An 18,900-nucleotide genomic window follows, 5' to 3' on the forward strand; every position below is an offset into this window, starting at 1 on the left:
GAAAAATAACACTGATGTATCAGTTTATCTGCATGAAACCATACAGGAACTTAACACTTCAGAGCTGTGTAGAATCATAAAACCATCAAGGCTGGAAGAAACCTTTAACATCATCCAGTCCCATCATTCACCCACCACTACCTCTATAACCCCTAAATCACTAAACCACACCACCCAGCAACAGATACAGACTCCTCTTGTGTGGGAATCCTTAAAATCAGAGGATTTTGGGAAAGCTGAAAAAAAAGCAGGCATCAGAGACAGGAACCTGCAATTAGAGCTAAACAGAAAGCATAAGGCATGTCAGCAGAAAAGTTATATGAAATGTAGAAAGCAAAGACAAATAGAACAATGGTCTGTGTATTAACACTTGGCTAGAACAACTCTCTAAGCTGCAGAAAAGTATACTTAGTAAGATATTAGGAAGGTCTAAGCTTAATAATGGAACTCTGTGCATTGTATTTTAAGGCTTACAAGCAGGTATTGTATTCGAAATAAGCAAGCATTGTTTTAACCAAAGGTACATGTAATGCTTTTGCTTTTTGTGTTTGGTCAAAAATGTTTCAAAGTTGTAAACTCACATTCTCCGGCTGCTGCCAAGGACGTGAGCTGCTGGCATCTTCCTGCTGTCCTAACTGTATAAAGAGTCTGATGCTTGGGAGGAAAAAATAATAATAAAGCAGCTTGACATGTGCTCCACAGCAGTCCTGTTCATGCCTCTGTGCTTAAACCCCTCACCAGCATTACTCTTGAGCACCTCCAGATATCATGACCACCTCCCAGGAAAACCAATTTCCTGACCACCCTAACAGTGAAAAAAATTTCCTAACAACTAATCTGAATTTACACTGTCTAAGCCCAAGGCCGTTTACTCTGGTGCAGAGGGATGATCACTGCCCTGGCCAAGTTTGACTAAAAGTAGCTTCAAATGTTACTACAGTTTAGAGTCAGGAAAATTTTTAAAAGTTTGAGTATGCTCAAAATACACATACGTGTTTATTTATGTAGGAGGAAAGGATTATTATGAAAGTGGAGTTGGGGAAAGGAAGAAATACATATTATTACCTTCTTGAAAAATAATCTATAAAAACACAGCTGTTTTCCCACATTTCAAAATCTTTTTCTGACATAAGACAATTAGCTTAATTTTTTGCAATTTTTGTCGTCAGAAATTCTGAATGCTCTAAACAGAAATCTTAAAACATTTAATTGTAAGCATCTGAAATACTGAAACAATTCATTTTTTAAATTCTCAAACTCAAACATTTTGATACTTCTATGCTATATTTTAGTAGCATATTCTACATTTAAAAGACATTTTGGATTAATTAAAGCTGGTATTTTTGCCTGTTTAAGCTCCCTCATTACAAAACAAAAGGACTGCAAATTAGCTTTCAGAACAACTATGGAACCTTTGCACAAAAAAAATTAGATCTTAATAAAATGGAGGCAAGCATCTCTGCTAGACTAAATGCCAGCAGGAGTAAATCTGCATAACATTTCATGTATATGTGTGTGTGTGTGTGTATGTGTACAGTATATAATAATAAACTATTATTTCATATAGTTTAGCTATTCAAAAAATCAATCAAGAATAATTCACCAAAAGCCAGAATTAAATGCATGATTTTGGCAGTTTCATTTGGAACCATTGATACAGCCCTTTCTGTGCAAACCCAAGAGACGTGTGGTTGAATATAAAATTTTACAACATATAAAATGCTACAACAAAGGCATTTAGCATTTCCAAGAAATGCAGCAAAGCAATATCCATTGTGTGCTATGTACATCAGAACCAATAATAACTCCCCTAAAAAAGGGTATGCTTTGTTGTTTCAGCTCCTATTACATGTTGCTTGAAAGAACAGTCAGAAGATGGTGCCTGTCTCTATCTTTGCCAATATTTAATATAAACTCCATCCATAAAATTATAGAGAATTCTCTTAAAATTATTTACCAACCTGGTGATTTTCCCCCACTACCTCCATTAGGACTGTCTCTGACAGTGCAGCTCTCAACACCTTAAGAACCACCTCCATTAAACTTTCTTTTTCTTTCTATTTTACACGCTGATGTATGCACAACCCTACCTTCCTGGCCTTTGTTTCCTGCTCTGAAAGGGTGTGTCCTTCTTAAATAATTTCATAAACAAGCTCTGCACTCTATGTTTCTAATGCTCCTTCTTTCTCCTTTCCTTCTTCAGTTAAGCTGATCTTTCTTGAATACAGATACCTAGATCAGAGCAGCTGAGGTCTCATTAGAGTCTAATGATATTAATACATTTCCATGAATACAAACCTAAAAGACAAAAAAAGTGTTGTCCTTTACCATAGCCATGTCATAGAGTAAACCAGAGCAGTCAATACTCATTTTAATCATTTTCCCCACATCACTTTATTTGCCTCTGGGGCAATAACGTACATTGTCACACACATTATTAACTGGTATAATATGAACTAATTTTCCTTCAAAGTAACTGTGCTTGGTCAAAGCACCAGGTTTAAGTTCAGAAAGAAGCTGTGCTGAAATCAACCTGTTTTGTGACACATTACACCAAGCCCTAATAATGTACTGCAGAAAATGTCTCTCTTTCTCCTTGGTCGGACCTGTAACAATTCCACTGAGTCTTGAAAATTTCTTCTACCAAATTACAAGTACGTTTATTCCACGGACCTTTGAAAATTTCTCCTACGGAACTTTAAGTACTCTTACCTGTACAGTGGCTACAATCATATGACATTTCTCCTGTGACCCCACCACATCTTATACTTGCTATATAGCTTATCTCTTTAACCACATATCTAGACAACTACTAATGGTTTTTTGTTAGTTGAATTCCAGGCATCTAAACACACAACTGTAAAAATAAAAAAAAGCAGTGAGGAAAACTCACATACCTCACAAATTCAAAGCTGTCATTTCCTCAGTTTTTTACTGAACTGTTCAGGTTTAGGCCAGGACAGAGTTAACTTTTTGCAGTAAGCATGAGGTGGCAAAGCCTGGAGCTGGGTGGGCATGTCTGAGTTATTACATATTCATGTCATTGCTGGGGAGTAGAAGTAAGGAATTATTTGGCTTCCAGGAAGATGACAATATAAGATATTGAATATAAAACCAGCATATTTTGTAACATAACATAAAAATGTATGTTGCTTTCAACTCATCAACAAAGCATTTAAGTCTGTACAAAGAAGGGTCCCTTGTAAATCACGTCTTAATTCATGACAGAATTTAAAATAAATAATGCCCAATTAGAGAAGTTATCAATATGCTTGAAAACATGAGAGCAATTGTAAATCAGCACTTAAAAATGCACATATGGAAAATGTATGTTTGGTAAGTCTGTTCAACAAAGTCCAGCTGAAGAGTGGACCAGTTGATACAAGCCACCATACTACACATGATGGCAATAATATTCTCTAGTTGTGGGATACAAAGGGAAATGAAAACACAAGATTTTTTTAGCAACAACATTTTTTTTCCTCCAAATTGTCTTGTGCTGCTAAGCAAGAGAAAATTTTAACTTCTGTATAATCTTCCATAAACTTAGCACTAAATTAACTATACTATAAGGTATAAAACAACTGTCTATTCAAGATGGATAAGATGAATTTAACTAACAATATATAGCTAACAGGTCTTTGAAACATGGGATCTAAATATGGTATGATATAATGGGCATCACAATGGGTTTGGGGTTTTGTAGTTTTTTTCCTGAAATATCACTACTTTAAAGTATTCTGACAAAAAATAATGGGTTTTATTTAAAAGATCCTCTTTATTTCCATTAAGTAAATTAACTTTTCTGTAGCATTTTTGAGTTACTGTCAGAAAAACACCCAATAGAAGTAAGTATTTATTAGGTCCTACTTAATTATAGCCCAATCCAGGGCTCCAACTAATTTTCCTATCAATTCCATACAGGTGAACCTCTCTATAATTTTTATGATTGTGAAGAATTAAGAATACTGGTCAGACTAACGGCTAATTATTTTCATTTTAAAAGGGGGATGAAATGGAAACCATTTGGGGCAGCTTTGTAAAACTTTTGCAATTCTATAAGATTGAGCTTATGATGTTACTGAATTATAGTGATATTTGACAAAAGGAGCAAGAGATACCTAGACAAATTATTTTTTCCTCTTCACTCACAGCAGCTTCAAACTGGCAATTGTTTCCAGAGATTAAATGCCATTATATGTACCCAATATATTTAAAGTTGCATATCTAAGCCTTAATATTGAGACCAGCAGGACAACATGGTGAAGAAACAGTTCTGAATTTCAGTGTCTGAGGACTTCTGCTTCCTGTGTTCACCATTTGCTCCTACTCGCATACAGTAAAAGTCATCTGAAGCCACACAGAGAGTAGCAGTAGCAAATCACCTATAAAATACAACCTGCAGAACCACCCAACATCTATGCAAGATACACAAAAATGTCTACAGCACAGGACACAGAATTTTATTGCAGACATGCAAAGATGCTTATAAGGAGGACCAAATTGAAGAACCCACCCCAAAACTTGACAAATGACATCTGTTTTCTGTATTACAGATTTTTAAGTCCGTGCACCCTGAGATGAATGAAACATGACTGCTTTTACCTGATAAACATAATAGGATTTCTTCTTACATATCCCAAAAATCATCTGCAAAGAGAAAACTAAAAATCCTGAATTCCAGTGCACTGTCAGAGCCTAGAGCTACTCCGTGCTGACTCTGAGCCATGCCTATAGATTATTTTCTAGTATAAGTGTTCAGAACTACACAAATCAAAATACATAATAATAATAATCATCATCATCATAGTACATGAAGTGAGGGGAAAATTAATTTTATAATGCCACTTTAGGAACTTCTACAGATTACAGCCTGAATATAAATTCTCAGAGATACATAACTTTGCATTAGAACTTACATGCTTATTTCTTAAAAAAGCAATTCACTTTACTTAGCGGCAAATTTAGTCAGAGATTAAATACATACCCTCTGCTTTTCAGGGTCAACATATCGAATGCCAAAATAGTCTTTTTCCAGCAAGCTGTAATAGTTGCAGATGTGATCTATAAGAAACTGACCTTTGGTTTCCCTCTGTAAAAAGATAAAGAAATTATACATTATGTTGAATATTTTGAATTTGCTGTCTACAAATCCATGCAAAGTGTCAAGGAAAATGGTATATGAAATTTGTTGTTATTCAGATGAGGACAAGGATTTAACCATGTATCTTCTCTAAAAGATTCAAGAGATTAATGATCAATACACTCCCTGCATATTCACAAATTGATTAAGAAAATATCATTACTACTCTACCTCAGGAAAACTCATGCTACTCTAATGGTAACAAATTTATAAGACTTATTATACTACTAGCAATCATATTTCCACTATAATGCTATAATGCTACAATGGCATAACAGATACTCATTTACATATAGAATTTCAAAACACTCTGTGGTTTTCTTATCCCCAAAATATGACAGCAGATCTTAATGTGAGTATTCTACTGGATTTTTACCCAGTGCCCACAGCAAGAGAGATCTGATCCTTAATTGCCTCAATTAAGTCAGAGCTACAGTACAAAGAATGCCCAAATGACTGAGAGAGGTTTTCATCTTTATATTGTCACTGGGTAACTATGGCCTTATCAAATCTTACTGTTACACATGATAATTAGCAAACAATCTCATTCTTTCTTTCTGTTTTGTTTTTTTTTTTTTCAGTCTCAAGAGTGTGTGTCTATTCTCTTTTATCTGATGTCTAATATGGAGATCCTACATGAGTTTTCACATTTCTTCTGATCCAGCTAATGCGAAGGGTTTTTGGGTTTTTTTTCTGAAATGTGATTTGTGCCAATATTAGAAAAAGGTATTTTCCTAAAAGGGACTACTCCAAGCAGACAAAGATGCTTCACTACACAGTGGTGTAAGGTCCCTGCATTTTAATGCTACGTTTTGTTCAGACTTTTTTTAAGAAGTTAAGAGGCAATATAGGCCATAAAGAGCATGGCAAGCAAAATTGAAGGGATAACATCTCATGGTACTTTACAAGGCTGGGTATTGATTGCTAACATCTTCATTTTGCTCAGAAGCAGCTCAGCCAGAACCAGTACTGTGATCTGCCAGAGGTCATATACTGAAGGGTGATGGCCCTGGCACCACCACTGTCTGGTGAGATCTACTGCTTCCCACAGGAAAAAAAGAGACATGCTTCAAGACTGGAGAGTTAGAAAATAACACAATCCGTGAACTAAATCTTTGTTCTGTTATCTTTAAATTAATAAGGAATTCTCACGTAGATACAGTTGCTTGTCTTTTGGTTTCCATCACTCAACAAACAGATACCTAAATAAAAAGCACCCTCAGTTAAGGTTCTGACAGAGATGCATTGCCCTTCTGTATGCTGAGGCTCCTGCAGATGTGACCTTGCCTGCAATAGGGAACTCCTAACAAATTCACTTCCAGATACAATGGAATGGAAGCCACCTGCTTCTCTACTCCTATTGTCTCCACCTTCTGTCTCCTATAAATCTAAATCCTGTACTCTCCCATACATTCTTATTTGCCTGGAGACATCTTTGCCTTGTTTGCACATGGTGCTTCCATAATTTGTTTTCCTATTTTTAAACAGCCACTGTCAAAGGATGTTAACAAATTTGTCTCTTCAGCTTGTGCTCGTGGAACCTCATGCTTTGCACCCTGCATTGTTACCTTTTCCCATGTAACCTAGATGCAACAGGTTTCCTTCTGTAATTGTTTCCTTCCAGCCTCAAGACATTTAAAATCAGCTTGTCTACTGTTAAGAGCGGTTAACACATTCACTGACATTTATTTGTGCTGTACCCAGCTACAGGTATGGGCATCCTGGAGACAACATAGAGAACTTCCCTCAAAAGGAAAAGTCCTATCAAAGACTGAAAAACACAAAAGAAAAACTGCCACTCTACCTGGGGCTGACAAAACAAAGGTCTACACTTCTGTAGTCATATTTTAATTACCTGCTTTCTAACTTAAAATCTTGTAAGTGTCTGGACAGTTTTGTGACTGAAAGAACATAGAAGTATTGACAAAATTGCATGATGGCATTTCATTACAAAGGCAGTAGGGGAAATTATAAATAGAGATGTGACATTTGTGCTGCAGGTTTAAATGAATCTTCAGCAAATTAAATAGGACTGGTAAATAACAGCTATTAGATGACTCAGGTACAATCAAACATGAAAACAGATTTTACTGGCAACAGTGTACAAATGAAATTCATTTTACAAAACATTGGAAATGAGGAAACCAGACTATCCATATTAGAGAGTGTTACTGGAAGAACAGTCAGTAATAAATACAATCTCCTACAACAAACTACTAGGGGTTCACATTCTAATCTATTAATTTTAAAAGCCCTTTGCTTCAGTCACTTAAATAATCACAAATTTCTGAGTTCCTGAAGAAACTGATAAAAGGGTACAGCACACATAATGTTTATCAATCCAGTAACAACATTCTGTTTCTAAAAGGAATTGATGCCCTTGTTTTCTTCCTTGGAAAATAGATGATGGAAACAAACTAAACAAAAAAGAGCAAAAAGCCTCCAAGCTAGATTCATGCTCTAGCAGTCTTTAAGCCTTCCATCAATAAATAGAATAAATAACTTCACCCTTGGTTAGTATACCCCCTTCAGTTCATTACATTTTAAACAATATTCAAGATGCACAGAAGTGGGCTAATTTGGCATGTGCATAATGTAGACAGCCCTCACATGAAACTGTAAATGTCCCACTATTAAAGCCTTCTAGACACCTGAAATTTTTGAAAAAAAGTAGATCTTAATTGATACTCAGAGGATAATACTTGACATGACACACAGTACACCAAGTCCTAATTCATAATGAATTGTGTGATGAGAAGGATGGGCAATGGTGGTTAATTTGTTTTCTGCAAACTGCATACACAAACATTTTCTACATTTCTGTAATAATGCTTCAAATTTTTCTGAGCTTTAGGACATCACAATCTTTTTCTATTTATTACACATTACTACATACTACCATGCTACAAAGGACTATATTAAAACCAAATTTCATTCTGATTTGTGAAATAATCTGGATAACATAAATTAAGAACAGCTAGTCATCCATAACAGAGCAGAGGAATGGATTTGGGTCAGAGAATAATGAATATAAAATGTTGCCTGAAATTTAAGACAATTGTCACATAGCTTTCCCATTAAGTGATCTTTAAAAAAAATAAAACAGACAGAAAAACCCCAAACAAACAAAAGCAACCCTTAAACCCTTCTATAGAGAAAAAGTACTTTGCAGTTATTCACAAAAATAATTTTATATTACATTTTAGAATGTTTGTCAGAACATGAAAAAAATTACATAATAAAGAAAGCCTTTATTTCAGACACCACTGAAGAATTTCAGCCACAATCAACATGAATCTGAAAGTAAAAATCAAGTTGTACATTCAAAATTTTCCCAGCTCAAATATTTGAGAATTTTACCACAGTTCACTCTGAAGTCATCAATTATTGTGCTTAAAGAAGATACATGCAGGCAGAAACAAGAGTCAAAAAGTCTGTAAGTGAGAGATGTCTTGAATTGTAATCAATACATTGTTTTCAATGAAAGAATACCATTAAATAAGGCACTTTTTTCTAAGTCTAGTAATTGAAATGTATCTGTCTATCTCAAATGCTTCAGATTTTTGTAACCCATGTAATGGCTTTAAACAAAGTCCTATAATAATGTAGATACTCCAGACACTCAAAAAAATTTGGAGATTTCTATAAATAATTTGAGGAACGACTTTCTGATTTATTTAGATAAACAGGCACAGACAAGATGAGCATGTTTTTCCTAAGGCTGTATTTGAATATCTGACCTTAATACCACTAAAGTCCCACAACAAACCCCAACACATATGCAACGGATATAATGCCATGTAAATGACAAAATCCCTGAACACACAAGGTCAGTTTGCAAATAACTGTTAAGCACTGCTTTTTAAGCTGGATCAAAAGTTTTTGTTTCTAATGAAACAAAAACACATCAAGTTAAACTTGAAGCTGTGGCAAAAGAATTAAGCAAAATAGGTGGTGTTATCTACTCCAAGAAGACATGAAAACAGGATTACACAGAGTCTTCCACTGATGGACTCACAGGACAATCCAAGTTTGTTCCTTAGCTCTAGGAATAGAGTAATAAACTGGAGAAACACTTCATTTCCCCTACCAGACACTCTTTTTACAGCTTCCATTTCTGCAACTCTGCAAATTTAAGACTGAGTAACCTAATTCCTCAGTAATTTCTCTGGTATACGGAAACTAATCCAAACAACAACCTTTGTCGCTCTTGAGCAGTTTAACACATTATCCCCATCCCATGCTTGCTTTGGGGACTTCTTTTTTTAGTTCAACTATCTTGATGCAACTTAAAAAACATGGCAGAGTGTAACTTGTTCTGCCAATTTAACAGTTCTCCAATGACGCAAAGTGAGACCACAAAACCTTTGTGACTGCTTCACAAATCTGAAAGTGAGAGGGAAACTACTTATAGCAGTTTAAGATCTTACATTCAGTGAAATGTTTTCCCTATTTGCATTTGCTTCACTGTGGAGTTCTGCGTCTATTTATCTGAATGTCGTCACAAGGAAGAGCAAGAATCACAAGCAGATTAAACACAATGTTTCTGCTCTGTTATCTAACCACTGAAGTCCTGCCAGCTATGCTTATCTCTGTCAGAAAGCCACTGGTATTACTAAGAAGTGTGCAGAGTCATAAACACAACATTTATTTGTACTGGGGATTTCAATCCTCATCCCGTAAGTGTCTTTACTTGCGCAAACAGTTCCCAACAGTGACCCTGTGTGTAAAGCTGGTCACACACTTAAGAGCTTACTTAAGCATAAAGCCATGTACAAAAAAAAAATTAAAAAAAGGAAAACAAACAAACAAACAACCTCCCCCAAAAAAACAACAAACAAAGAAAACAAACCACAAAAACCACAAAAACAAAAAAAACCCAAACCCAAAGCAACCAAAAAACCATCAACACAACAAACAGAGCACAATGAAACCAAGATTTCTGTCTAAATTAATGGAAAGCCAGGTTCTCGGGCAAGGCAAGCATGATGTTTGATTTTGTATGCTTGTTTTTTTTGGCGTGCAACATATTTTGAAGTTCTATGGATGTAAGCGAACTAAATACAGCATTGAAGAACAATTGTGATAGAACCATAGAATGAAAACTAACCCAATCAGAAAAAAAAAGCATTTTTACCCACTGAAAACTGAAAAAGATAGTTCTGTTGACAATACGTAACAATAATTATAAAAAGCAACAAACACAGCTAAACTCCATCTTTGACTGCCTCATCTCACATTTTTTAATTTTCTTCGGACATCCTCTCTTTGGACATGATTTCTTCTAGGCTTTTCATGAGAGAAATAACTTGAATCTCAACAGGTATATGTTTTCCATTGCATTGACATTAGTTATTTATTCCATAGTTCAGTATGGGGCCAGCTCTCTTTCACAGTAAGGCTGTGAAAGGATATCTGGAAGCAATTCATTGCTCATGTCCATTTTGATACAGCTATCATCATGTCTGCATTTGTCTCCGGTGGCAAAACAGTTCATTAAGCATCACTGGACTGGGATGTGCCCTGAAATGGGACTAATTTAATATCAACCCTTTGAAGCTGAACAGGGAAGAGAGCTAATGGCAGAGAGAAGGAAGACAACTAGGTATGCCCGAATTTCTCAGTATCTTCTAGATCAATTTTTAAGTCTTGCCTGAATACCAGAATCTGGAACAGAACTCTCATTCTGCAGCAACCAAGGTCAGTAAGGTGGAAAAGAACCAACTCCAATGGAGCAAAACTGGGCCAGCCCTATCCCTGACAATCTCCAATGCCCTCCACAAATTTCTTGTCGCTCTTTGGATTAGTGGATTCACTGACACTACAAATGACAGCAAGCACAGTAATTTCACAATTACAAGCTGCACCGTTTTGTCTAAGGTTTTGGTCTGTACCCGGAAGTGCGGCCTGTAATCCGGAGCAGCTTATATATGAACAAAATTCTAAAAGTTGCCAACCCGGAAGTGAGAGCATGTGGCAGCCCCAAGCCAAACTGGAGCCCGACCGGCCCCGGCAGAGGCAGGAAAGCCCGGCAGAACCAGGACCAGTAGGGTGGGGGAGCCCGGCGGCGCGGGGGCCTGCAGTGCCGGCCAGGGTGAGCAAACGCGGTGGCGGCGGTGCAGGCGGCGGGTGGGGGGCAAGCGAGCCTGGCGGCGGCAGCGGCAGCAGTGCCCGGCCGGCCCCGAGCAGCCCCGCCGAGCTGTGGCGCCGAGCCGGGCCACCCAGCCCCGTCGGCAACCATGAGCGGACCGAGCCTGCCTGGCCCCACCCCGAGCCAGTAAACCCCGTTGTGCTGCGATCCTGTTACTAATTGGCAATTTTGTGAAAGTTGCACACGGATCCTCGCTATGAAAGAAATTGTGGCTTATAATCTGTTGCGGCTTATTTATGGACGAGGACCTAAATGTTGCTGACACCCCAGAAATGCGGCTTATAATCTGTGCGGCTTGTAATTGTGAAATTACTGTACTTACAAGACACATACACAGACAAGTACTTTGCCATTTTTCTGTTCCTTCTTTGGAAACAACAACAGGAATATATGAAAATGTTGCACAAGAACAGAATATTGAATAATGCCTTCAAAATATACAGAACAATAAAAGCATGCCTGTTTCATTCCTCAGCTAAAGTGGTATAACTCTTTAAAAGGAATTCCTTCCTTCCATAATCAGTATCCTACAGTATTTTATGCTATTTGAAAATACAGTCGAAGTCTAGTCTAGTCTAGTATATAACATTTAACTGGAAAATTTTCTCAGTTGTAAGAAGAGCCAGTTATAAATTACTTCTTTTATTGTAGTTTAAGTTCCAAAATAAAAAAGGCAACAAACTTCTGCTGAAAGAAAACAAGCAAATTGGAAATGAAAGATTTTCTTTTAGAAACAAAATATTTATCACAGATTTTTCTTCCGTTAACAGTGAAGAATTAACTATATTTCTATAAACCTAAAACAAAGGGGGAAAAAAGGCCAATGATTTTTAATGAAAGGCATGAAACATGACACTGCATTAAAATAGCTGGCATTTACTTTATTGTAACAGTCATTTTCCACATATTATTTTCTATTAGTTACCTTTTGCAAAGTGTATATTTTGTTCTATATACTAGCAAATATTTCTATATTTGTTAAAAATCATTTACATCAACATTATCTAATTCTAGAACTTTGGGAAGGAAGAATTATTAAATCTGCTATTTAATACATTTTATTATGTATAAAAGTATGTGAATAGATGATAGAAAACATAAGAGAACTAATGCTTATCTTATTTCATAGGGAAATTAGCAGTCAGTAGTGATAAAGATGCTTCATGTCTGAGACAAAACTACCCATACTCCTCCTCTGGTGTTAGAGTTCTTTTGGTAACCTGGAACGGGTATCAAAGAATATAATTTATACAAATATATCAGTCTTTAAACTCAAATTTCTAAGCTTCTAATTATCAGTTGAGCCCCAAGTTATAGATACTAACAAAGAGAACTAAAGGGAAAATAACCGCATAAACTAACCTTTATTTACAATCTCTTTGGGAAAAGAAATATAAAAATATATCTTAAAAATAAAGGAGAAAAGAAAGAAAAAAGAATAATGTATATGTTGAAAAGAAAAGAAATAAGGGAAGAGCAAATTCACGGTTGTATGTGTGAAGGTAGCTGAGAAAGTTCTATACATAACATTGAAAATTTAACCAGAAATAACTGCTGCAGTGAAGTCAGAAACATACTTGTCAAATACCTCTTATGTGCTAATTTGTTTGGAAAACCAAGATCATTTGAGGTCATTTATTTTCTTTAATTTGCATTATTCATTTGCAACAGATGGACAGATCTGCCCATAAGACAGCAAATTTTTATGCAGTCTTAAATTAAATGTTATTGTATGAGACAAATAATAACAGATGAAGAGGGAAAAGGAGAAAATTACAATGCCAGTCCCATTGATGAGTGAAATAAAATGAAATTAAATGAAAACTATTCTAAAAGTAAAATGAAAATGAAAAGGAAATGAAAAGTATACTCTACTACACAGTAAAATCTGGATGGCAGCAGTGACGACAGGTAACAGCTTTCACAAAATCGGTTGTTGAGCTCAGTGATATTCTGCAAGCAAATTACTCTGACCTGTGGGTAAGTTATAAATAATAAGAATAAATATTTATGGTTTGCATACTGCATCTCTCAAAAGTCTCCACCAGTCCGGTCAGCAAGCACTGAGGAAACCACAAATGCAAAATTCATTTACAGGGCTCATGCTCATTTTCTGCTGTGCACATGGGCATCACTTAGCCATTTAGGTTTTGTGTCTCTCAAGTGTCGGCCTCACAGGAGGCTTGCAGCATTAACTGCTCTCTTCTGGTAACAGCTTCCATTAGTGCAGTGTTTGTGATGCCATCTGAGGCACTATTGATTTCTTAAAAGGAATTGAGTCCTTCTGTCAACAAATCTATCATTTTACTCAATGCCCAGCATTGTTCAGCAAACCTGACTCTGCTTTCTCTCTTTCATTCTTGACATCAAACCACATCTAGGAAAGTGGATTAGAGATTTCAAGAATGAGTTCTCAGTCCCCACCTACAAAGCAACATAAAAGTCAAATCAGGATTTTAATAAAAATACCTAATATCTCTAAGTACAAGTGATGGTCCACAATCCTCCCATGGGCTGAATCTTCCCAGTAGTTTCAAAAGACACAGAAAAATCAGTACATATTCAAGAATAAACCCAAGTACCATTCTTTAAATATGCCTTTTCCAACAGATGCGTAGTAGTCTGTCATTACTTTAAAAGAAGTGTTTTTAAAAAAGAAAAGGAACCAAAAATTCTTCTAACCAAACAAACATTTCCCTGAGCACAGGCAAACAAGACATTCAGCATGATATGATACAGCTAACCTATGCTGCCCACAGCCAGCTGTGGGTGTTGCAAGACTGCCCCCTCAGGAGCATATTTCAGGGCTCAGCCATAGTAAGAGAAGAGACACACCTTTGCTTCCATACCAAGAGGAGAGAAGGACAGCTTGAAAAAAGCTATGAGTAGAGCTGGGGAACCCCTGTAAGCACTGAGAGTGGCACCTCAGCTGGTCCCCTCACACCCCTCACAGTTCGGGGTTATCCCCACGTTTGTCACCCCACATGAGGAAACATATCGTGAATGCCTGCAAGCATGACATGGGATGTGCATACACTGGTGGGAGGAATGAAGGAAGAAAAGTAAGATCATGGAACATAATCCCTAGAGGGGATGAAGTAATATCCATTTGAAGGGCTATTATAGTAATGTGAATGTCTAAGAACTTACATAATGAACAGAATATACAACTAGGTATTACAGAAATTTGATCCATTACTATGTGGATTATTTCAGAATCACAAACCCAGCTGTGTAGTCATTGATCTGGCAATATCATCTCTGGAGCACACCCAATCACAACAAATACTGCACAAGTAATGTCTCCTGACAGACAATGGTGATGAAGTCACCAGCTCCCAAAGAACCAGCTGAAAGTGCAACTCACTCAGTAATCTGATGTGATAAGGCCTAGATAAAAACTTTTGGTTAACTGAGGAATCCTCACCACGCTATGCAGTTGAACTGTCAGACAGACATACACATATGCCTCATAGGACACTTGTCATAATACCTACTGTGCATCTTCACAAAAATTTTTATGGAAGAGGGTGAGAATAAACACAAAGATATCCCACCTTCTACTTATTTAGAATCTACCCACCAACACACTTTTTTTTTAACTACTCATCTTGCTTACCTGCCTGAGGTAAGTAACTCCTTTCTATCCATCTTTGGTAATATTTCAGTATGCTCAATCACTTTTCCCATGTGCTTTGACTGAAGAAATTTTGTAACTTCAAGAAACATGTTGGCTCATTTCCCACTCAGCAAAGTGCTTTTATGCCTGTACTTTCTTTCAACAGACTGTAGGAATAATTTTACCAGGAGAAACTATTTCCAAGCTGCTTAACTAGTGCTTTATAGACACATATGGTTAAATATATTTTCCTGTCAGAAATAATTACACAGCAAAGAATCTTTCATCAATACTTTTCCCTCCTCCTTCTAATAATCGCAGCTGTTAAATGCTTGTTTTAAATAAACATTAAATTTATAAGATTTGACATTCAATCCTCAGAAGAGCAAATTAATGGTAGGTTGACAACACTGGAGAAAGAAGTCCTCCAGAAGAATTCCTTGGACATGGTCCATTGGTCCATTCCTTGGACCAATGCACCCCAATGGTATTCAATAAAAGCCAGGTATCAGGGGAGGAACTTGTTCTCCGTGAATACAAGTTTCTGTCTCCCTGTCAAAGAAAAAGTTCCCGGCTCACAATTTTTTTTGTAGTAGGGAAAGCGGGATTGATTTTTTTTTTTTCCCTTTCTTTCTTTCTCACATTCTGGAGGTCATTCAGGTCTTGAATGACACACAAACTGCCTCAGTAGCACTACCTAAAAAAAACCCTCCATTTCATAGCATAACCAGAACTACCCTTGCATTTGTAATCATCATCTCACAAATCTCACAAAATTACAACCATGGTCTTTTTTTCTTCCACTCTTTAAAGAACAATTTATAAGAATATAGGTCTTTCAAAATTTCTTTTAACTATCATCACAAAAAACCCAACACACTACAGAAATTCAAATAGAGGGCTCTACAGACTTATTCCATTAAACACAGCTACAAAAGAGATGATAACAAAGCAATAGATTTTACAGACCCCATAATTGTTTCACCTTTACTAGACTTCACTTTTCCCCTTATGGTGTCAGATTCATCTTCATCTTCCTAACATATGCTCAGACTTCCTGTTCCCACACATTCAGCAGACATCAAAGGCAAGCTGACCTCACTTTTCACTCTTTCAGTAATTGGTCTCTTTTCCACATTTTTCAGTTGGGGAACATACTGACACAGTATAAAATGCATCCTCTTTGACTAAGTTGGGAACTCATCATACTTTTTTTCTTCTCAGCAGTAGTTACTCTTACATCCCTTTTAAGACGGGTTTCCCCCAAAATAAATCCTAGGATGCTGCAAATGTTTCCTTCCAACTAGTAAATGGAAAGCAAAGCCCTGAATTACATACCAAATGTACGTAACTCACTTTTCCTGACCTGAAAGAAATATTAGTCTGTCTATTCTTTCCTGTCTGGGGCAAAATTTGCTATCTTTGAATTTTATAAAATTTTAGCTCTTGTTTGAAACTGAATGAAAAAAAGAGGGGGGAATAAAAAGACTGCAGATTATGCGTTTATATAGTGGAAGTTTTCTGATATGCTCCACAGTGGCTGGCATTTGGGGAAAGCATTGAAAAATGCAGGGGATGTTTATGCAGACTGATCAATTTCCCTTAACCACTCACATTGCCTGTTACAGCTGAACACAAAAACCATTAAAACAAGAAAAATACAGAAGATGGTGCTTAACAGAATCACCTGTATTCATTATACTGTATTTTGTGGAAGATAAAAAAAATACAGTGGAAGCTACTTCCTGTACACAAATGAGCACAGTTCTCCTAAGTAAATTTTTTCAGAGAATGTACCTTGTTAACAGGTTTTCAAGCCATAATTATGGATTTAAACTCCTGTTCTCACACATGTGATTATGGAGTGGAAGGAGATCTGACAAAAATTATAACATACATTAACTTTCATAAATAGATAGCACAGCTGGTTCCTAGGTCATTGTTACATTAGAAACACCTCTCTTTAAATTCCTGTCACATTTAGAATTGAAGCAGAGCAATAGCAAATATCAGGAAGACAACTAAGCCACTTGAAAAAGGAGTGAATGGCTTAGAATATTATTGCAAAAGAAGAAGAAAAGTAAGATTTCTTATTGTCCTCTGAACTCCACTGAACTTCTTGTGATTTGGGACCAATCTAAGGCTACATTCTCCTTACCTAGATCATCTATGGGTACTACAGGCCTATGTGAAAAAAAAAATCTTAAAAAGTGTCTTAAGAAAGAGCAAGATGCAGTGCAAAGCTGGCAAGCAGATTCTAAGAAGCAAAGCTCTGACAGTTTTGTACCTGCTCTGCCAAAACTGACTGCAAAACCTCAGGATGAAATTATTTTATAATTAACCTCTTTTTCAAAACTCAATAAGTTACATAAACGAGCAGATGACACCAAAGAAGAAAAGGTATCTTGTCTTGCAGCACGAGATATCTTTTTGGATTTCTCTTTCTGCCTGACACATCAATGCAGAAAGAACTTTTGGAAAATAAAGCAAGAGACAAGCCAGTATGGAAATTGGTGAGAGAGCATCAGACATTTAAGTGGCCTTGCACCCTTCCTTGTGGGATGCAGCAATCATCCTTAGCCATGTGCCCTAAGTACAAGGAACGCAGAAAGCAGAAGGAAAGCAGAGAGCAGGAGAAGACACTGAGAGCAGCTCAGCTGGTAGAGCGTGGTAATGGCAAGGTTGTGGGATCATCCTCTTATAGGTGGACTTGATGATCCTTGTGAATGCCTTCCAACTCAGAATATTCTGTGATTCCATGATTCTCTGAAGACTTTGCCACCAAGCGCACTGCTGCCATTAACCCAAACCCACCCATTTTCACATGTTCTCTGAAGAGCTTTGCAGAATGGACTGCACTGGAAACTCAATGCACTGAGAATGCACCAGAGTTAAGCAAAACCATATCAGAGACACAAGACCCAGTAAACCAGGATATATTTTTCAAGAAAATATTAGAGATTCTATTTATTACAAGGCATTTAAACTTTAGTCTAATGTAGGAATGATACTCTGCTCTGTGCCCTGTCTCACCACCCAGTCTTCTCTAACCCTCCCAGTTCTGCCCATCTTCCCATTCCCCATGCAACAGTGGGTTGTCAGCCTCAGTCCATGCAGGCAGGTATCACACATCGAGGTACCCAGCAGCCCTTCATGTGAAGCTTTGTCTTTGTCACCTTCTCTCAACAGCAAACAGAAGCACAAATATCAATGAGTATCCGCATGCATGCTCTGAGCATTGAATCTGTGCATTGGGTTATAAGCATGGCAGGAGAGAAGCACAAGTGGACAACAGTGCACAGCTATCAGAAAGCACCAACCTACCAAAGGACACTGTTTCACAGGATGACTGAAAGCTGTTTCAATAATTCCAGACTTTACTGCCTATTTAAACACTGACCCTCTTGAACCTCTGCAGTGCATACTCATACACGGCTGAAGACATTAACCTTGAAATATTTAATAAAGGATCTCTCATAGCAATGGCCAATAGATTAAAAATGCTGATCCTCATCATGCATTTAGCTTATTAAAGGCATTTCCTGTTTTAGCTTATACTGTGTCTTTGCTACATCTCCCACATACACACCCTGCATTTTTTGTGCATGTTTGTCCATACACGTATATACATGTACACACTTCATATATACATTACAAAAGACACATCAAGAAAAAGGACTAAGGGATCCTAACATTAGAGAAGGCCATTAGATGATTTGCCTATCTGAGTAATTTGGAATATACCATTTTATTCAATTGAAGTCTCATACTTGCCAGCATTATCTTTTGTAAAATGAAATACTTGCACTTTTTTCCTACAGCATGTTTTCAGACAAGGCAGACAAACTTGATTTAAAGTTTTTTTAAAAAAGAGGTTGAAAATATGCAGATTCTGATGCTGGTGAATTCTATTGCATAATGAGCTTTACAAAACACAGTTGGAAAAAAATGTACTTCAGTTGTACTGGCAACATAGCACCACAGAGC

The 18,900-nt window shown here is 36.8% G+C and overlaps 1 protein-coding gene across 6 annotated transcripts in view; it reads right to left on the bottom strand.

Moving 5' to 3' along the window:
• LOC117010960 (FERM domain-containing protein 3-like) overlaps window positions 1-18,900 on the bottom strand; it is a 134,643-nt gene that overhangs the window by 73,268 nt on the left and 42,475 nt on the right. For 3 of the 6 annotated variants that reach the window (XM_033086101.1, XM_033086099.1, XM_033086102.1), the window contains exon 2: window positions 4,988-5,092. The exons of 1 other annotated variant lie outside the window; for it this stretch is intronic. In XM_033086101.1, coding sequence (XP_032941992.1) covers window positions 4,988-5,092 — 105 coding nt within the window. Of the gene's footprint in view, window positions 1-2,897; window positions 2,996-4,987; window positions 5,093-18,900 lie in introns of those variants that run through there. 2 more of the 6 variants (XM_033086105.1, XM_033086104.1) reach the window with 2 other exon arrangements.

Source organism: Catharus ustulatus, chromosome Z (genome assembly GCF_009819885.2).
Source record: "Catharus ustulatus isolate bCatUst1 chromosome Z, bCatUst1.pri.v2, whole genome shotgun sequence".
NCBI lineage: Eukaryota > Metazoa > Chordata > Aves > Passeriformes > Turdidae > Catharus > Catharus ustulatus.